The following is a 16732-nucleotide window of genomic DNA, read 5'->3' on the forward strand; positions in this document are numbered from 1 at the left end:
ATCGCGGCGCGTCGCGCGCGGCGAGGAGCGCGCGCCCGACGTCGCCCTCGACGCAGGAGCCGCCGCCGGCGAGCGCGTCGACGACGTCGAGGGGCCGGAGCTCGGCCCGGCGCGCGCCCGCGCGCGGGCTCGGCCGCGGCGGCGCGGCGCCGTCGTCGGCCGATTGCGGCGGCGCGGCGACCGCGAGGCGGCCCTCGTTTGCGCCGCCGCGGCCGTCGACGACGCGGAGCGCGAGCACGGTCTCGCGGCGGCCCGGCGACGGCGCGCGGTCCGCCGCCGTCGCCGCCGACTCGGTCGACGGCGCGCGCGCGAACTGCCGCGGCGGCGCGAAGGGCGCGCCGGGCCCGCGGCTCCCGAAGGGGCTCGGCGGCTGGGGCGCGCCGTGGTAGGGGCTCGGCGGCTGCGTCGCCTCGGACTCCGCGTCGTCGTCGTCGCCGAAGCCGCCGCCGACGACGTTCGCGACGGGCGCCGCGGACGCGAAGGAGCCGCCGCGGACGGCGTCGACGACGACGACGCGGCCGCTCCGGCAGACGAGGCAGAGGCGGTGGCCGTCGCCCGCCGGCGCCGCCTCGTCGTCGCCGGACGACGCCGCGGACCCGTGCGGCGACGGTTCCCGGTAGCCGTCGTCGGCCCGGAAGCTCGGCGGCGGCGGCGCGGCGACGGGCTGGCGGTCGACGACGTCGGCGTAGCAGCGCTTCCGCGGGAAGCCGCCGCCGGCGCCCGCGGCGCCGATGAGGTCCGGCAGCGCCGGGGGCGGCGACGTGTCGCGCTTCTCCGCCGAGTCCTCGACGGCGGGCCGCTCGTCGGAATCCTCCGACGAGTTCCGCCCGTCGTCGGAGCCCGACCGCGCCTCGTCGCTGCCGCCGCTGTTGTCCGAGGACACGACGTTGACGCTGCCCTGGCTCGTGGACCACTCCAGCGGGCGCCAGTCGGCCGCCGGCGGCGCGCCCGGGTCCCAGCGCGGCGCCTCGGCCTTGGCGCCCGCCGCGGCCGCGCGGACCCAGCGCGCGGCCGCGGGCTGGTGGTCGTCGGCGGCGAGGAGGTCCACGAGGTTGAGGCCGTCGAGCGCCTCGCTGAGGTCGAGGCCCAGGAGCTCGCGCGCGGACCGGCTCGCGAAGCGCACCGCGCACGCCTCGTCGACGGTGATCGTCGGCGGCGCGCGCGCGAGGATGGCGCCGTACACCGCGAGGCGCTCGTTCGCCGCCGTCATCTCCTCGACGAACTGCTTCTTGCGCACCCGGCTCGTGCAGGCGGACCGGCGGTTGGCGGCTCGCTTGAGGCGCTTCTTCTCGTCGAGCCGCGTCTGCTCGAGGCGCGATTGTTCTGAAGAAGGTGGCGGGTTGGTGTGCTGGTTGTTGTAGGGGGCGAAGGACTCCATTGGCTGGGAGCGCTTTAGGAGCGCTTCAGCTGGTTTTCTCACCGCCGCGGATGGTGCTACGGGGTGTCGTCGTGCGCAATTGGATATGCAAAACGGTGCAAGAGGACGGCGCGCAAGCGGCCTTCCGACGCTGCAAGAACACCGCTCGCAGCAGCGGCAGGGGACGCGCGCCGAGGAAGCAGCAGCTGGTGATCAGATTGTCCGCCGAGGACCTTTATGTTCATACCCTAGTTATTTTCTATTATTGTTGGGGCAGAAGGGCCTAGAAGGGCGACGGCCCGCGGAGGCCGACGCCCTCTTCGCGCGGCGCTGAGCCATCGCGCACTCGTAGCCGCCCCGGGCGTCCCGCCTGGCCCATGCACGCTCTAATCTCCGCATGTTGTGCGGCAGGGCGTGCTTGGAGATCGCGCGCGGCCGCGCCCTGCCAAAACCCCCGAACGGCCGGGAACGCCAGAGCAGATATACTTGAGCTCACAGCTGGCTCGAAAAACAGAAGCTTCCGCCTCACCGCAAACCGCAGAATTCAGAAGCCGGGGCACTCTGCGCCTCGAAGCCCGGGGCAGCTCCGATCAAAGTGTGGTAGCAGCCCCGCCATGCGCCTCCCCCTGGGCCTCCTCCCCGTCGTCGCCGCGGCCCGCAAGCCGTCGGTCCTCGTCCTCCTCGGCGACGACATCGGCTGGGGCGACGTGTCCTACAACGGCGGCGCCGCGCTCACGCGCAACATCGACGCCTGGGCCGCCGCGCCGGGGTCCATCACCTTCCAGGACGCCCACAGCGGCGGCACGGTCTGCTCGCCGACGCGCGCGACGATCCTGACGGGCCGGAACCACTTCCGGGACTGCGTGGACTACGTCTACGACTGCAGCGACCCGACGGAGTGCGACCCGGGCTTCCCGTTCGCGCAAACCGGCACGTTCACGATCGCCGACGCCGCGAGGGCCGCGGGCCACCGGAGCTTCTTCGCGGGCAAGTGGCACCTGGGCAGCTTCTACGCCGACGCGCCCTACCCGTCGAGCCCCCTGGTCCACGGCTTCGACCGCATGCACGCGACGCTCGAGGTCGCGCCGACGGCGACGACGAACTGCATGTGCTCGGCGGCCTGGAACGCGTCGTGCGAGTTCGGCCACGACGGCGGGCCCGAGCACTGCACGGGCGGCTTCGCCGCCGGCGGGCCCGACGGCTGCTGCTTCAACTACTGGTTCGAGGACAAACGTTCGGAGCACGGCGTCGGCAACATGACGCGACCGTCGCACGCGATCGACCGCGTGGAACTCAAATCTTCAACCCGACTTCAATGTGCGCGTAATTGAACGAATCGCGCCGGACTCTTCGGCTGTGCTTCGAGAACTTGATGAGAGCAATCGATTCGTCCAAAAATCAGCCGAATCGACTTCGACTTGATCGAGATGGAGAGTTCTGTGGGGACCCCCCAAACCAGTGGTTGATTTCCACACAGGCGATCGACGCCGTCGAGGTCCAGCAGTCGCTGTCCGCGTTCCTGAAGACCGTCGACGACGACGCGGGCTTCGTCGCGCAGCTCTCCTTCCACAACTGCCACATCCCCTTCGTCGGCGCCGCGGCGACCGTGGCCGCGTGCCGCGACGGCGACGGCTGCCTACCCGAGAACCGCCAGGGCCAACCGAAAAACAACTACTCCGCGGCGCAGCTCGACTTCTACGCGTGCCTCCTCGAGCTCGACGCGGCCGTCGGCGCCGTGCTCCGGGACCTGCGCGACTTCAAGCGCTACGACGACACGCTCGTCTACTTCACGACGGACAACGGGCCCGAGGGCGACCGCCCGCGTGGAACTCAAATCTTCAACCCGACGTCCACCGTTTCGACGCGAGCGCTTATGTTGCGCTCCGAGAGCTCGACGAGAGCACTCGATTCGTCCAAAAATCGGCCGAATCGACCGAGATAGAGAGCCCCCAAACCGGTGGTTGAATTTCCACTCAGGCAACTGCGGGCCGACCGGGTTCTGCGACGCGGACCACTTTGCCACGTGGCCCGGCGACGCGGCGCAGCTCCGCGGGCGGAAGCGCGACCTGTTCGAGGGGGGGCACCGCGTGCCCACGGTGGCGTCGTGGCCCGCGGTCGTCGGCGACGTCAACCGCGTGTCCTGGGCGACGGTCGGAACAACAGATCTGCTGCCGACGGTGCTCGACGTGCTCGGCGTGTCGCGGCCGAAGGCGCAGGCGGACTGGCCGCTCGACGGCCGGTCGCTCGCGCCGCTCTTCCGCGGCGCGGCGGACTGGCCGGCGCCGCGCGCGACGGCGCTCGCGTTCCACGACTGGCCGCCGAACAGCGGCCGGGGCTACGCCTACCGCGTCGGGTCCGTGAAGCTCGTCGTCGGTTCGACGTCGTGCGACGACTGCCCGCTGCCCATGCTCTTCGACCTCGCCGACGACCTCGAGGAACAGCACGACCTCGCGGCCCGCTACCCGGACCTCGTCGACGAGCTCCAGGCGAACTTCTCCGCCTGGGCAACGTCCGTGACGCGGTCCCGCGCCGTCGAGAGCGAATGCCCGGCCGGCGCGCCCTACTCGAACGGGCTCCCGGCCGTCCACCTCGGCTGGGCGGGCGCCTAAGGCCGCGTGCATCTTATCTTGGGGGAGGGAGGGGGGCGCGGCGCTCAGTAGGCTTGGGAGAGGGCCGGCGCGGCCGGCGGCGCGGCCGGCGGCGCGGCGGCGTCGCGGATCTTCGCCGCGAGCGAGGGGGGCGCGTGGGGGAGGAGGAGGCTCGCGTCGAGGCCGCAGGCGAGGGCCTCGAGGGCCGCGCCCTCGTCGAGGGCGACGACGGCGAGGAGCTCCGACGCGCCGGCGCTGCCCGCGGGCCGCGCCTTCCGCGGCGTCGCGGCGTCGGCGACGGCGGTCCACTGCGCGACGTCCGCGAGGGCCCCGAGGAGCGTCGACCGCCGCGCCGTGTCCCGCAGGGCGACCTTGAGCGTCGCCCGCGCCGCGGCTTCCGCGCCCGCGTCGTCGCCGGCGAGCGCGGCGCCGAGCACGCGGAGCAGGGGCGCGTCGTGGGACGCGTCGAGCGCGCCGGCGCCGCGGAGCCGCGCGGCCAGGCGCAGGAGCGGCGGCGCGAGCGCGAGCGCCGCGTCGGCCCGGGCCGGCGCCGCGACGGCCGCCGCGGCGAGCGCGAGCCAGGCCTCGGCGGCCTCGGCGAGCACGCGCGTCAGCGCGGGCCCCGCGCCGGCGAGGACGTCGCCCGCGGCCGCGAGCGCCGCGCCGAGGACCGCGGCCGACGCGGCGGACGGCGACGAGGAGGAGGAGGACGACGACGAGGACGACGACTGGGGCGTGCCCGCGCGGGCCCGGGGCCGCGTCGTCGGCGAGAAGAGGCCGTGGCCCGAGGGCGACGCCGGCGCCGGCGGCTCCGCGAGCGCGGCCTCGGCGTGCGCCGTCGCGCCGGTCAGCAAAGCCCCGAAGTCGCGCGCCAGCCGCTCGTCGACGTCCGCCGCCGTGAAGCCGCCGTCGAGGTCCCGCTCGAACTTGGCCACGGCCAGGGCCGCCTCGGTCTCCACGAGCGCGACGGCGTCGAGCGTCGCGCCGGCGTTTCCCGCGAGCGCGGCCGCGCGCGCGTACTTGACGGCCGCGTGGAGCGAATCGAGCGCGCGCTCCGACTCGACGAGCTTCGCGCGGCAGCGCTGGGCCGCGGCGTCGCCGCCGGCGAGGATCTCCGCGACGGCCGCGAGCGCCGCGGCCGCGGGCAGGCCCGCGGGCTTCGGCGCGGGCGGCGGCCGGCCGCGCTTCCGCGGGCCCGGCGCGTCCGCCGGCGACGCCGGCGCCGGCGGCGCGGCGCCGAGCGCGAAGAGCGGCTCGCCGAGGCACTTGGCGACGCCGTCGCCGTCGACGTCCGCGGCGCAGACGCGCGCGGCGACGTCGAGCACGGCGTCCTCGCTGTCGGCCGCCGCGGCCGCCAACGCGTCGCGCAGCGCGAGCCGCCTCTCGCGCTCGTCGCCGCCGGCGACGGCCGCGCCCGCCGCGGCGAGCGCGCGCAGGTCCGCGGCGTCGGCGACGCCGGCGAGCCCCGGGAGCGCCGGGCCGACGCCGTCGCGGAGGTACGCCGCCAGGCGCTCGCTCCCGTCGTCGCCGGCGCCGAGCGCGGACCGGTCGAGCGACCCGTAGGCGAGCGCCGCGGCCCTGACCATGGCCCGGGCCAGGGCGCCGCCGGCGAGCTCCTCGGGCGGCGGCTCGTCGTCGTCGTCGGAGTCCTCCTCGTCCTCCTCGTCGGCCTGGCGCCGCTTCCGCGACTTCTTCTTCGGCTTCTTCGCGGACGCCGGCGCGGCGCCGTCGTCCTCCTCCGCCGCCGCGGCCGCGCCGACGACGAGCATGACCACCAACTTGGCGACGGCGCCGACGGGCGCGACGTCGGCGAGGCGGCCGTAGAGCGCGGCCGCGGCCGCGCCGTCGCGCGTCACGAGCTCGACGGCGCGGCTCACCTGCTTGGGCGCGGCCTCGGCGTCGTCCTTGTGCCGCTTGAGCGGGAAGTAGGCGTCGACGAGGACCTTGGCGAGGGCCAGCGTCGTCTTCGGGTTCTCGCGGGCGGCGCCGAGGCGCGCGAGCGCGTCCTTGGGCTTGACGCACGCCAAAGCGGCGTCGACGCCGCGGCTCGCTGCGTAGGCCGCGAGGCAATTGGCCGCCGCGAGGCGGCACCGCGGCGCCGTGTCGTGGAGCGACCGCGGCAGCGCGTCCTTGAGCGCGGCGGCGAGCGCCGCGTCGCCGACCGCGTGCGCGCGCGTCGCGTCGCCGCAGAGCGCCGGCGACTCCGCGAGCTCCGCGAGGCCCTTGACCGCGGCCTCGCGGACCTTCGCGGACGCCGCGTCGCGCGCGCACGTCGACGCCAACGCCTTGACGAGGCGCCCGGCGGAGCCCCGGGGCAGCGCGTCCCAGTAGCGGCTCACGCACGTCGCCGCGCCCGCGCACGCGGCCGCGCGGACGTCCGGCGACGCGTCGTCGACGCACGCGCACCGGAGGCGCTCCAACTGGTCCTCCAGCGCCAGGCCCACGGCCTCCTTCTTCGACGCCTTGGCCGTGTCGGCGACGACCGGAAAGGCCGCCGCGAGGATCGTCACCGCGCGCTTCCGGGCCGTCGCGTTCGGGCAGGCGAGGTGGCGCCAGAGCAGGGGCGCGTAGACGCGCTCGATGGTACCGTCGACCTGGGCAGGAAAAGGGTGATTCAAGTTCTCTTCAACATGAGTGTTCCGCGCGCGCGCGTTCCGGAAAAAGCATCCATGCTTCGAGGCCGTTCCGAGAGATGATCGCTCGTCCAAAAATCAGCCGAAACGAGTGGAAAACGGCCGAGATCGGAGCCTTTGAAGTTGGGAATTTCGCTCTCTTTTGCTGCCCTGCCGTCGACGCCCGGCCGGCCCTTGCGCTCGTGCAGCGCGCGGTCGAGGACCAATTTGAGGCGGTCCGCGAGGCGGCCGTCGCGGCAGAAGAGCGCCGCGCGCGCGAGATCTTGCAGGCGAAACTCCTCGAAGTCGTCGAGCGCCTCGCGCTTCGCCGCGTGCTCCCAACCCCGAAAGTAGCAGTCGCCGTAGTGGAGCGCCAACCCCGGCGACGCGAGGGGCAGCTGCGCCTTGACCGTCTTGTGCGTCGCCGCCGCGAGCACCTCGCACGCGCCGCCGAGCAGGCCGCCGACGAAGGACCGGCCGTGCGCGTGCTTGACGAACGCCGGCGCCGCGGCCGTCCGCGCGAGGAGCCCCAAAAGCGTGCCCGAGGACCCGTCGCCGAAGTCGATGAGGTCGACCATGCCCTGGGCCTTGAGCGCGCGCCGCACGTCGCCGCCCGTCGCGTCTTCTCCCAAAGACCGCAAAAGGACGTAGGGCAGGAGGCGCGGCGCGACGCCCGACGCCTTCGCCGCGCCGCCCGCGGCCCATAAAGCCTCGCCCGCGGCGGCGACGGCCTCCTGGGCCGCGTCGCCCGCGTCGCCGAGCTCGAGCTCGAGGAGCGCGTCGCAGAGCGCGACGCCCGCGCCGAAGCAGTCGTCGAGCGCCTTGCCCTTGGCCGCGCCGACGGCGGCCCTGACGGCGTCGGCCGCGCGGTGGACCGCGGCCGCGACCTCGGCGGCGAAGGCGCCCGACGCGCTCGTCGCGGCCTCGGAGGCGACGATGGTCCGCACGTAGCTCGCGATCGACGGCGCGCGGCCGAAGACGACGGTCCGTTCGCCGTCGAGCTCGTTGAAGAACTCGACGGCGGCGACGACGTCCGGCGGCGTGCCGTAGTTGTTCTCCGCGTCGGAGTCCTCGGTGTTCATGGCGGGCGCGTCCATCGCGGGCGTGTTGTCTCCGTCGCTGTCCTCCATCGCGTTCGGTTCACCCTCCGTCGCGTTCTCGGCTCCAACGGGAAGAATTTCACCAGCCATCGTTGGCCGTCGCAAACGGCTTACTAGGGCTACACCGTAGGCTAGGCTAGGCTACCGCAAGGCCGAGAACATAAGAAAACGATGGCAGTCGGGGCAGCCCTCCTGTTCCTCCTCGTCGCGCGCGCCCGCGCGCTCACGGCCCACGCGACGCGGCTCCGGGCGCTCCGCGACTGGGCCGTCGCGTCGGAGGCGCTGCCGGTTCGAAGTGCCCTCACGTCCCTGGAGCTCGGGGAGCGCAGCAAGCGCGCGTCGGCCCTCCGCGCGGCCCTCGACGAGACCTACGACGACCTCCGGACCCTCGAGGCCGCGCAGGACGCCAAGCCCGAGCGGGCCCGGCAGACCTTCGACGTCCTCGACCGCGACGCCGACGGCGCCGTCACGCTCGACGACGTGCTGGCGGCCGCGACCAGGGCAGCAAAAAGGCGAAATTCTCGGCCGTTTTCCACTCGTTTCGGCTGATTTTTGGACGAGCGATCATCTCTCGGAACGGTCTCGAAGCGTGGATGCTTTTTCCGGAACGCGCGCGCGCGGAACACTCACGTTGAAGCGACGTTGAATCACTCTTGTGCTGCCCAGGCCGCGACGGAGGTCCTCGACGGCGTCGACCGCGGGCGGCTCGAGGCGCGCTTCGCCGAGGCCGACGCCGACGCGTCCGGCGCGCTGGACTTCGACGAATTCGAGACCTACTGGCGGAGCCAGCAACGGCACCAGGACGGCGACCTGGCCTCGAAGCTGACGGACCGCGCCGCGGACCTCGAGACGCTCGTGGAGCTGTCCCTCGAGCTCACGGCGGCGGCGCTCGACACGAAGCTCGTCGCGAGCCTCGGCGGCGCCGGCCAACCCGGGGAGCTCTCGGCCTTCGTCGACGAGTGGTGCGCCGTCGACGCCGAGCGGCGCGCGCTGCCCCGGCCGTCGGTCGTGCGGACGGACTGCCGGTCCTTCGTCGACGACCGCGAGGCGCTCCTCCAGCGCGCGGGCAAGCTCGCGGACGACCTGCAGGTCGCGGACCCGGGCGCCGCGCGGAGCCCCGTCACGGCCGCGCGGCGCGCGCGCGACGCGGCCAAGTCCGCGAAAGGCATGTTCGGCTTCGTGGGGCGCGGCATGCGCATCATGGGCGCGGACGTCGCGCGCGCCGGCGGCCTCGCGGCCAAGGGGCTCCGCAAGCGCGGCAAGCTCGCGCCCCAGGAGGGCGCGGCCCTCAAGCGCACGGTCACCGACGTCGTCACGCTCGTCCCCTACGGGGCGCTGATGGCCATCCCGCTGTCGCCGCCGGGCCACGTCTTCGCCTTCACGCTCCTCCAGAAGATGGGCGCGCCCGTGCCCTCGTCCTTCACGGCCCAGCGCCAGGAGGTCGGCCGCTTCTTCGACGCCGCGCTCTCGACGACCGACGCGTGAGGCGTTTTTGGGGGGTAACTTGCAGTGCTCCGAGCTCCGCCGAGTCGAAGTGGCAGAAGCGCTGATGCGCGAGAGTAAATACTCTCGACGAATCACATGATGCTGCCGCGCTCGACGGCGACGCGCGCCGCGGCCGTCGTCGCCGCGGCCGTCGTCGCCGGCGTCGCGTCCATGGCCGTCTTCGTCGGCCTGCGGCGCAAGCGCGAGCGCGTCGAGGACAAGAAGGTCCAGAGTTTAAAGATCACGCGGTCGCCGAGCCTCGCGACGACCTTCCGGGTTAAGACCCTCCCGCAGCGATCGGCGCCGCTGTCCTTCCCCGGCGACCTCGAGGGCCCCGTCGTCGCGCCGCCGCTCGCCGCGGCGCTGCGCTTCTTCGCGCGGACGTCGCTCCGCGCGTTCCTCGACGGGTCCACGGCCGCGTCGCGCGAGGCCGCGGCGGCGGCGACGTGGACGCGCTACGGGCGCGGCGACGTCGTCTGCGCCGCCGGCGCGCCCGCCGACAGCGCGCTGGTCGTCGCCCAGGGCGTCGTCGCGCTGTCCGTCGACGGCGTCGACGACGTCGGCCGCCTCGGCGCGACGGAGTCGACGGGCCACCTCTGCGCGCTCTTCCCGTCGGCCGTGCGCCACCGCACGCTTCGGGCCGCCTGCGACAACACGGTGGTCTGCTCCGTGTCCGCGGCGTCGCTGCGGGCGCTCCAGGACGCGGACCCCGCGGGCCTGCTGCGCCACTGCGAGCGCGTGTTGAGCCGCGTCTACAAGGTCGCGACCTTCGCGCTCGAGCGCTGGCTCGAGGAGCCGCCGCTGCCCGTGCGCGCGGCGTCCATCGGCGACGACGACGTCCTCGAGGCGCTCGCGCCCTTTGGCGCGACCTACTCGCACGGCTGCGAGGTCTTCGCGGCCGACGAGGCGCCGTCGGCGATCTTCGTGGTCCTGGACGGCGACGTCGTGCTCGAGCCGCGGCCCGCGGACCAGCGCTTCGCCGTGCTCGGGCGGGGCACGGTCTGCGGCGGCCTCGAGTTCGTGACGCGCGACGCGGCCTACGGCGCGTCGTGCTTCGTCGCGTCCGACGCCGCCGTCGTCGCGCGGCTCGACGTCGCGGCCGTCGCGGCCGTCGGCGCGCCCGCGGCGGCCGTGCTGCGGGCCGCGGCCATGGCCGCGGAGCCCACGGTGCGGCGCTGGGCGCGCTACGGCCTGAGCCGGCGGTTCCTGCGCGCGGGCGAGTCCCTCTGCCGCTGCGACGACGAGGCCGACGCGGCGTACCTCGTCCTCGCGGGCCGCGTGCGCTGCACGCACTTTGGGGCCAAGCGCTGGCACGGGCCCGGGTCGCCGCGGGGCGAGCGCGCGGGGCCGAAGACGCGGTCGACGAGCCGCGCGGCGACGACGTCCGACGTGTCGCGCGGCGGCATCGTCGGCATGCGCGAGATGCTCACGAAAAAGCCGGGCACGCGCTTCGCCATGGACGCGACGTGCGCGCGCGACACGGAGATCGTCGTGCTGCCGCGCGCGGCCGTCGACGCGCTGCCGGCGACGGGCTCCGCGGCGCTGCTGCGCCGGGAGCTGCAGCGGGCGACGCGGCGGACGGAGCCGCGGCCGTCGTCCAAGGTCACCCTAGCGTCCGTCGACGCGACGACGCTGTGCCTCCTCCCGAGCGGGCCGCGGGCGCGGCGCTACGCCCTGGGCCTCGCGCGGGCCCTCGCGTCGGCCGACGGTTTGTGCGACGCGGTCGTCGACTGCGCGGCGCGGGGCTTTCCCAAGCGGTCCGCGCGGTCGCCCTTCGCCGACGGCGAGGCGCCGTCGGGAACCTGCGCCGTGCTCGACGGCGCCGGCGCCGTCGCGGTCTTCGGGGCGGAGGCCTTCGAGGACGTCGAGGAGCTCCGGTCCAAGGTCGCCGCGTGGACGGCCGAGGCCGAGGCGAACTTCGCGCGCGTGCTGCTCGTCGCCGACGACGCGCCGACGCCCTGGAGCCGCGTCGCCGTGGCGTCGGCCGACGCCGTCGTCGTCGTCGCGCTCGCGTCGGGCCCGCCGGACCGGGGGAGCGCGGAGCGCGCGCTGCTCTGGCCCCTCGAGGACAGGACGGGCGCGCCCGACGGCGCGCTGCCGCGCCAGCTCCTCGTCGTCGTCCACGAGGCCCGCGACGCGGCCTGGCCCAAGCCGCGGCGCACGGCGGCGTTCCTGAAGCCGCGGCCGGCGCTCGACGAGCCCGGCCACCTCCACTGCCGCTGCGCGTCCGCGGCCAGGTTCCTCGCCGCGGACTGCCGCCGCCTCGCGCGCTTCGTCGCGGGCCGGGCCGTGGGCGTCGTCCTCGGCGGCGGCGGCGCCAAGGGCCTGGGCCACCTCGGCGCGCTCCGGGCCTTCGAGTCGCTGGGCATCGAGATCGACGTCGTCGGCGGGTGCTCGCAGGGCGCGATGATCGGCGCGATGCTCAGCCGCGAGGACGGCTGGCCCGGCGCGGGCTTCCCCGGCGGGTCCGAGCCGCTCGCGGAGACGCGGCGCCGCGCGGGCGCCTTCGCGGACGCGCTCTGCGACACGATCACCGTCGTCAAGGACTACAACGCGGCGTCGACGTCGCTGTCCTATTTCGGCGGCGGCGCGTTCGCGGGCGGCGTCGTCCGCGCCGTCGGCGACTTTGCCGTGGAGGACGCGTGGATCCCCTTCTTCTGCGTGTCCACGGACGTGCGGACCTGCGACGTCCGCGTCCACGCGTCCGGCGACCTCGCGCCGCGCGCCGTGCTCGCGTCCATGTCGCTCGTGGGCTGGTTCCCGTGTGGATTCCAACCACTGGTTTGGGGGGTCCCCACCAAACTTCAGAACTCTCTATCTCGGTCAAATCGAAGTCGATTCGGCTGATTCTTGGACGAATCGATTGCTCTCGTCGAGTTTCCGAAGCACAGCGAAAGATTCTGGTCCAAATCGTTCGATTACGCGCACATTGAAGTCGGGTTGAAGATTTGGAATCCACACAGGCTGGTTCCCGCCCGTCTACGACGACGGGTCGCTCTTGGTCGACGGCGGCTACGCGGCGAACATGCCCGCGCGCGAGCTCCGGGACCTCTTCGTCGGCGACCGCGCGACGGTCATCGGCGTCGACGTCGAGTCCCAGGACACGTCGGCCTTCGCGGACGTGCAGCCCGACGCTGTGTGGAAACCAACCACTGGTTTGGGTGGTCCGGACCAGACTTCAGAGCTCTCTAGCTCGGTCACATCGAAGTCGATTCGGCTGATTTTTGGACGAATCGATTGCTCTTGTCGAGCTCTCGAAGCCCAGCCGAAGAGCTTGTGTCGAAACATTCGAATATGCCCACATTGAAGTCGGGTTGAAGATTTGGTTTCCGCACAGGCCCTACGGCTGGCGCGAGGGCCTCGCGGGCGCGCGCGTCGTCGCGCGGAAGCTGCGCAACTACGTGCTCCCGGTGCGCCTGCGGCCCCGGCTCTGGCGCGTGCCGCAGCTCTCGGACATCTCCGCGCAGCTCCTCTACATCCGCAACTCGCAGCAGCTCCGCGAGGCGCGCGACTCGGGCGACGTCGACTTCTACCTCCGCCTCGACTCCGTGCAGCGCTTCGACCTGACGCACTACCACGACATCGAGGAGATCGCGTCCAACGCCGAGGCCGAGGCGCGCCGCGACGCCGCGCACTGGCTCATGGAGATGAAGCCGCCCAAGGCGAAGCGCGCGCTGCGGCGGCGGTCCAAGGGCGGCGGCGCGCTCGCGGACTCGTTCCTCGCGCTCGCCGTCGAGAGCGACACGGAGGAGGCGGCGCCGCGCGGCGCGCCGCCGCCGCCCGCGCCGAGCGACCCCCTCCAGTTTTAACCGGCGAACCCATATCCTGCGGGAACCGGTCCCGGGTCGTGCAGAAGCTTACGAGCGGGCGCGCGCCGGGCGGAGGAGATCGACATGGTGGGGGGATGGCGCGCGCTGCGGTAGCTTGTGGTGGAGGGGCTCGTCGGGGTCTGGTGCCCGACGCGGGCCTCGGGGGAGGAGCTCGTCGGGGGCTGGCGCCCGACGCGGGCCTCCGCGGGCGCGGGTCGTTGGGACCTCGGCGCTCGCGTGCTTGAACTTGCTTGGTGGAGTGTGTTGCGACTCCTCAGGCCTCGACCTCGGCCTTGTCGTCGCCGACGGTAGGCATGCTCTCGCGGCGGTGCTGGCGCGCGGCGACGACGCGCTTGCGGACGAGGAAGAGGACGGCCGCGAGGAGGAGGACGGCCGCGACGACGACGGGGATGATGATGGCGAGGGACGCGGTGCCGCTGCTGTTGCCGCCATCGCCGTCTTTGTACTCCGCGCCCTCGGGCTTGTAGCAGATGCGGCCGTTCTTGTGCTTGCCGATGTAGTACTGCCCGTTGGGATCCGGATCCGTGTACGGAGATCCGCGGCAGCAGAGCTTCCCGCACGAATCCAGGTTCCAGCCGGGGTTGCGGCACATGCAGGGCCCCGCGCCCTCGATGGCGACGTAGCCGGCGGGCGCGTCCAGATTGGTCCCCGAAGGGATCTTCCCGTCCGCGAAGTGCTGCTTCCACCAATCGTTCGCCAGAAACGAGGGCGCGGGCGTGGGCGAGAGGCCCTCGGCCGAGGGAACCGCGTAGACCTCGTAGTAGCTGTTTGCACGGCCGTTCAGCCCGTCGTCGACGCAGCAGTGGGAGCCCCACTGCTTGTGGTACAGCGGGCTCCACATGATGTGCTTGCAATTTTGCTGCGCCGCGAACTCCAAGGCCTCGACCACGGTATCGAAACTCGCGCCGAGCGATAGGCCGCGGGTCTCGCATTCGCGCGGGCTGTCGTGGAGCGGCTCCGGAGGCGCCGGCGCGGGCGAAACGGACGGCTTGTCCGTGGGCTTGTCGGTCGCCGCGGGCGTGGGCGTGGGCAGAAGCGTGGGCTTCGGCGTCGTCGGCAGAAGCGTGGGCTTCGGCGTCGTCGGCGTGGACGGACACGAAGGGCGCTCCCCGAAATCGCAGCAGCTGCCCGTGCCGCACGGCGCGACGAGGTCAGGGTTGCCACGGCTGGTGGCGAAGCAATACCCGACGCCGCAGAGCTCGTCCGGGAACGTGCCCGACATCTCGTTACCGAGGATTTTCCTGCGACGCGATGTGATTGTGTGTGTGCGGGCATCGATGACGCGGGGGGATTTGCAGTCCCGTCAGCTTCGTGAGCCCGGGCGGCATCTGGCCCGAGAGTTTGTTGTCCTCGAGGAACAGGCTTGTCAGCGCCGTGAGCTTGCTAAATTCGGTCGGAATCTTGCCGGTCAGTAGAGGGTGGTTCGCGTATGGCTTGTTACCGCTTATGAACCTGCGATGTGACGTCGCGCGGCGCGCCGGGCGTCGGGGACGCGGAGGGAATTTGCAGGCCTTCCAGGTTCGTGAGCTGGCCGAACTCGGCCGGGATCGTGCCGACGAGCGCGTTGGTGCCAGAGAGGCTCCTGCGACGCCGAGGAACGGTCGGGCGGCGCGCCGGGCTTCGGGGACGCGGGGGATCGCAGCTGCTTCAGCGCCGTGAGCAGGCCGATCACGGTCGGGATCGGGCCGGTGATCTGCTTGTTGCTGAGGTCCCTGCGACGCCGAGGGCAGGTCGCGCGCCGCGCCGTGCGTCGGGGACGCGGGGGGGACTCGCAGGGACGTCAGCGCCGTGAACTGGCCGATCTTGGTCGGGATCGAGCCGCAAGGAGGGTATGCATTGAGGCCCCTGCGACGCCAAGGGGCGGTCGCGCGGCGCGCCGGGCGTCGGGGACGCGGGGGGAATTCACAGTTCCTTCGTCGTGGCGGGATCGTGGCACTCGCCGAAGATCTCGATTTCGGAAGGCGAGCACTTAGTGAAATCGCAGCAGTCCGACGTGCCGCACGGCACGACGAAGTGTGCCAAGCGGGAACGTGCCGGTGAACCCGTNGCCGGCGAGGTTCCTGCGGCGCCGAGGGACGATCGCGCCCCGGCCCGGGCGGCCGGGGGGGGGGGGGGGTGGACTCACAGGTACGTCAGCGATTGACGAGAAACTTGACCGACGGGATGTCGGGAAACTTCCCGGTGATTTGTTGTCCTTGGACGTCCCTGCGACGCCGAGGGGCGTCGCGCGCCGCGCTGGGCCCGTGGACGCGGGGGGAGCTCGCAGGTAGCTCGTGCCAAAGGGATCGTAGCACTTGCCGCCCAACGGCACGTGATCGAACGCACCGTCGTGGTGACCGAGGCGACGGTGCACGTCTTCCTCCAAGGCGGCGTTGCGCTCGCGCAGGTCCTCGATCTCCAGCGCGGACTCCTTGACTTGGGTCGTCGACGACGCGAGGCTCGCTTCCGCAGACGCGGCGCGCGACTCCGCCGCCGCGAGCTGCTTGCGCAGGGCCTCGACCTCCGACTGCGTGGCCGTCGACGATTCCTTGGAGAAGAGGAGGCCGAAGGCCTTCGCGGGTTCGTGCTTGCGCACGGCCGCGGGGACGCGAAAGGCCTCGCTGCTGGCGATGAACCAGTAGCAGAAACCCTTGCGCCAGCCCATGGTGGTGATTTCAGCGAAGGATTACCTGCAAGGACAAAACTGGTTCATGGACGCGCGATCTCGCCGAAGCGGCTCGAGACGTTCGACGTCGTCGCCGATGTCGCGAGCGCGCCGCGCCCATCACTTTCGGGGGGTGTCCGAGGCGCGCGCGCGCCGCTGCTGGTGTGTAAGTCGCGTTTTGGTGGGTACGCGTGGGCGGGCGCGCGCCAGGGGGCTTTTGCGCACGAGTTGCGCAACCTCAACGGCGTCTTCGGCGCCTTCGATGCGCTCAACGCCTTCGGCGCCACCCCCCGAGGCGCGCGTCGGGCGATGCACTCTGAGGGGGGCGGGCAACGCGATCCAACCCCTAAAACGGCGCGAGTTCGCAAGGCACAGCCCGCGCCGGCGCGCGCGAGACGGTGATGCCCGTCGAGGAGATGTTACAGCTGTAGAGCGGCGAGCAAACCAATGTTGGAGGCCTCCAGCGAGGCCTACCGCGAGACGCCTCGCGAACTGCCGATTTGGCCAGGGGTCCGGAGGGCTACGGCAGCGGCGTTTTAGGGAATCCCCCCCGATGGCGCTGCGTCGCACGGTCCGCAGAGCGCGAGCGACACCCAGCCCTCCAGGGGCGCGTCGATCTCGATGCGGACGCGCTCGCCGATGCGCGTCCGCGTGCCCGTGTAGAAGACGGGCGTGCCCTGGTCGAGCTCGCCGACGACGTCCGATTTGAGGTCGGGCCGCGCGCGCACGATCGCGCCGTTGGCGCCCGCGATCTCCAGCATCCGCGGCTCGCTCGAGATCTCGGACTCCACGGTCCGAGGCCGATCCGCGGTCTGCGGCCGCGCGAGCGAGCAGAGCCCCGCGGCCATCGCGCCGACGGCCTCCGCGGGCGCGGCCTCGTCCGGCGCCGCGGCGCGGGCCGCGTCGGGCGCCGCGTCGCGCGCCGCCGGGGGCGCCTCGTCCGCCGCCGCGACGGCCGGCGGCGGAGCGTCCGCGGCCGCCGGCGCCTCGTCCGCGGCGGGCGGCGGCGCCGGCGTCTCCGTCGTCGCGGGGTGCTCCGCGGCGGGCGGCGGCGTCAGCGCGGGCGGCTGCGGCGCGGGCGGCTGCTCCGCGGGCAATTGGTTCGCGGGCGATTGG

General features: G+C 73.1%; 3 protein-coding genes across 3 annotated transcripts in view; 1 reads left to right on the plus strand and 2 right to left on the minus strand.

The window, feature by feature from the left end:
- Positions 1-4010: 4010 nt before the first annotated feature.
- On the minus strand, positions 4011-7135 carry AURANDRAFT_66286 (hypothetical protein; the record flags this gene model as incomplete). The annotated part of the gene is made up of 2 exons (XM_009041511.1): positions 4011-6539; positions 6668-7135. The coding sequence occupies 2 exons, from the start codon at positions 7133-7135 to the stop codon at positions 4011-4013; spliced, it is 2997 nt and encodes a 998-aa protein (XP_009039759.1).
- A 693-nt stretch (positions 7136-7828) lies between these two features.
- AURANDRAFT_66287 (hypothetical protein) lies at positions 7829-11989 on the plus strand (the record flags this gene model as incomplete). Its single annotated transcript, XM_009041428.1, has 3 exons — positions 7829-8137; positions 8324-9097; positions 9437-11989. The coding sequence occupies 3 exons, from the start codon at positions 7829-7831 to the stop codon at positions 11987-11989; spliced, it is 3636 nt and encodes a 1211-aa protein (XP_009039676.1).
- Positions 11990-13225: 1236 nt separating this feature from the next.
- The window catches only part of AURANDRAFT_72199 (hypothetical protein), a gene marked incomplete at both ends in the record, with an annotated part of 5226 nt that continues 1719 nt past the window's right edge, over positions 13226-16732 (minus strand). The window contains 3 exons of the mRNA XM_009041510.1: positions 13226-13831; positions 14425-14554; positions 16187-16683. Coding sequence (XP_009039758.1) covers positions 13227-13831; positions 14425-14554; positions 16187-16683 — 1232 coding nt within the window. The remainder of the gene's footprint in view (positions 13832-14424; positions 14555-16186; positions 16684-16732) is intronic.

This window comes from Aureococcus anophagefferens, assembly GCF_000186865.1.
Source record: "Aureococcus anophagefferens unplaced genomic scaffold AURANscaffold_21, whole genome shotgun sequence".
Lineage (NCBI taxonomy): Eukaryota > Pelagophyceae > Pelagomonadales > Pelagomonadaceae > Aureococcus > Aureococcus anophagefferens.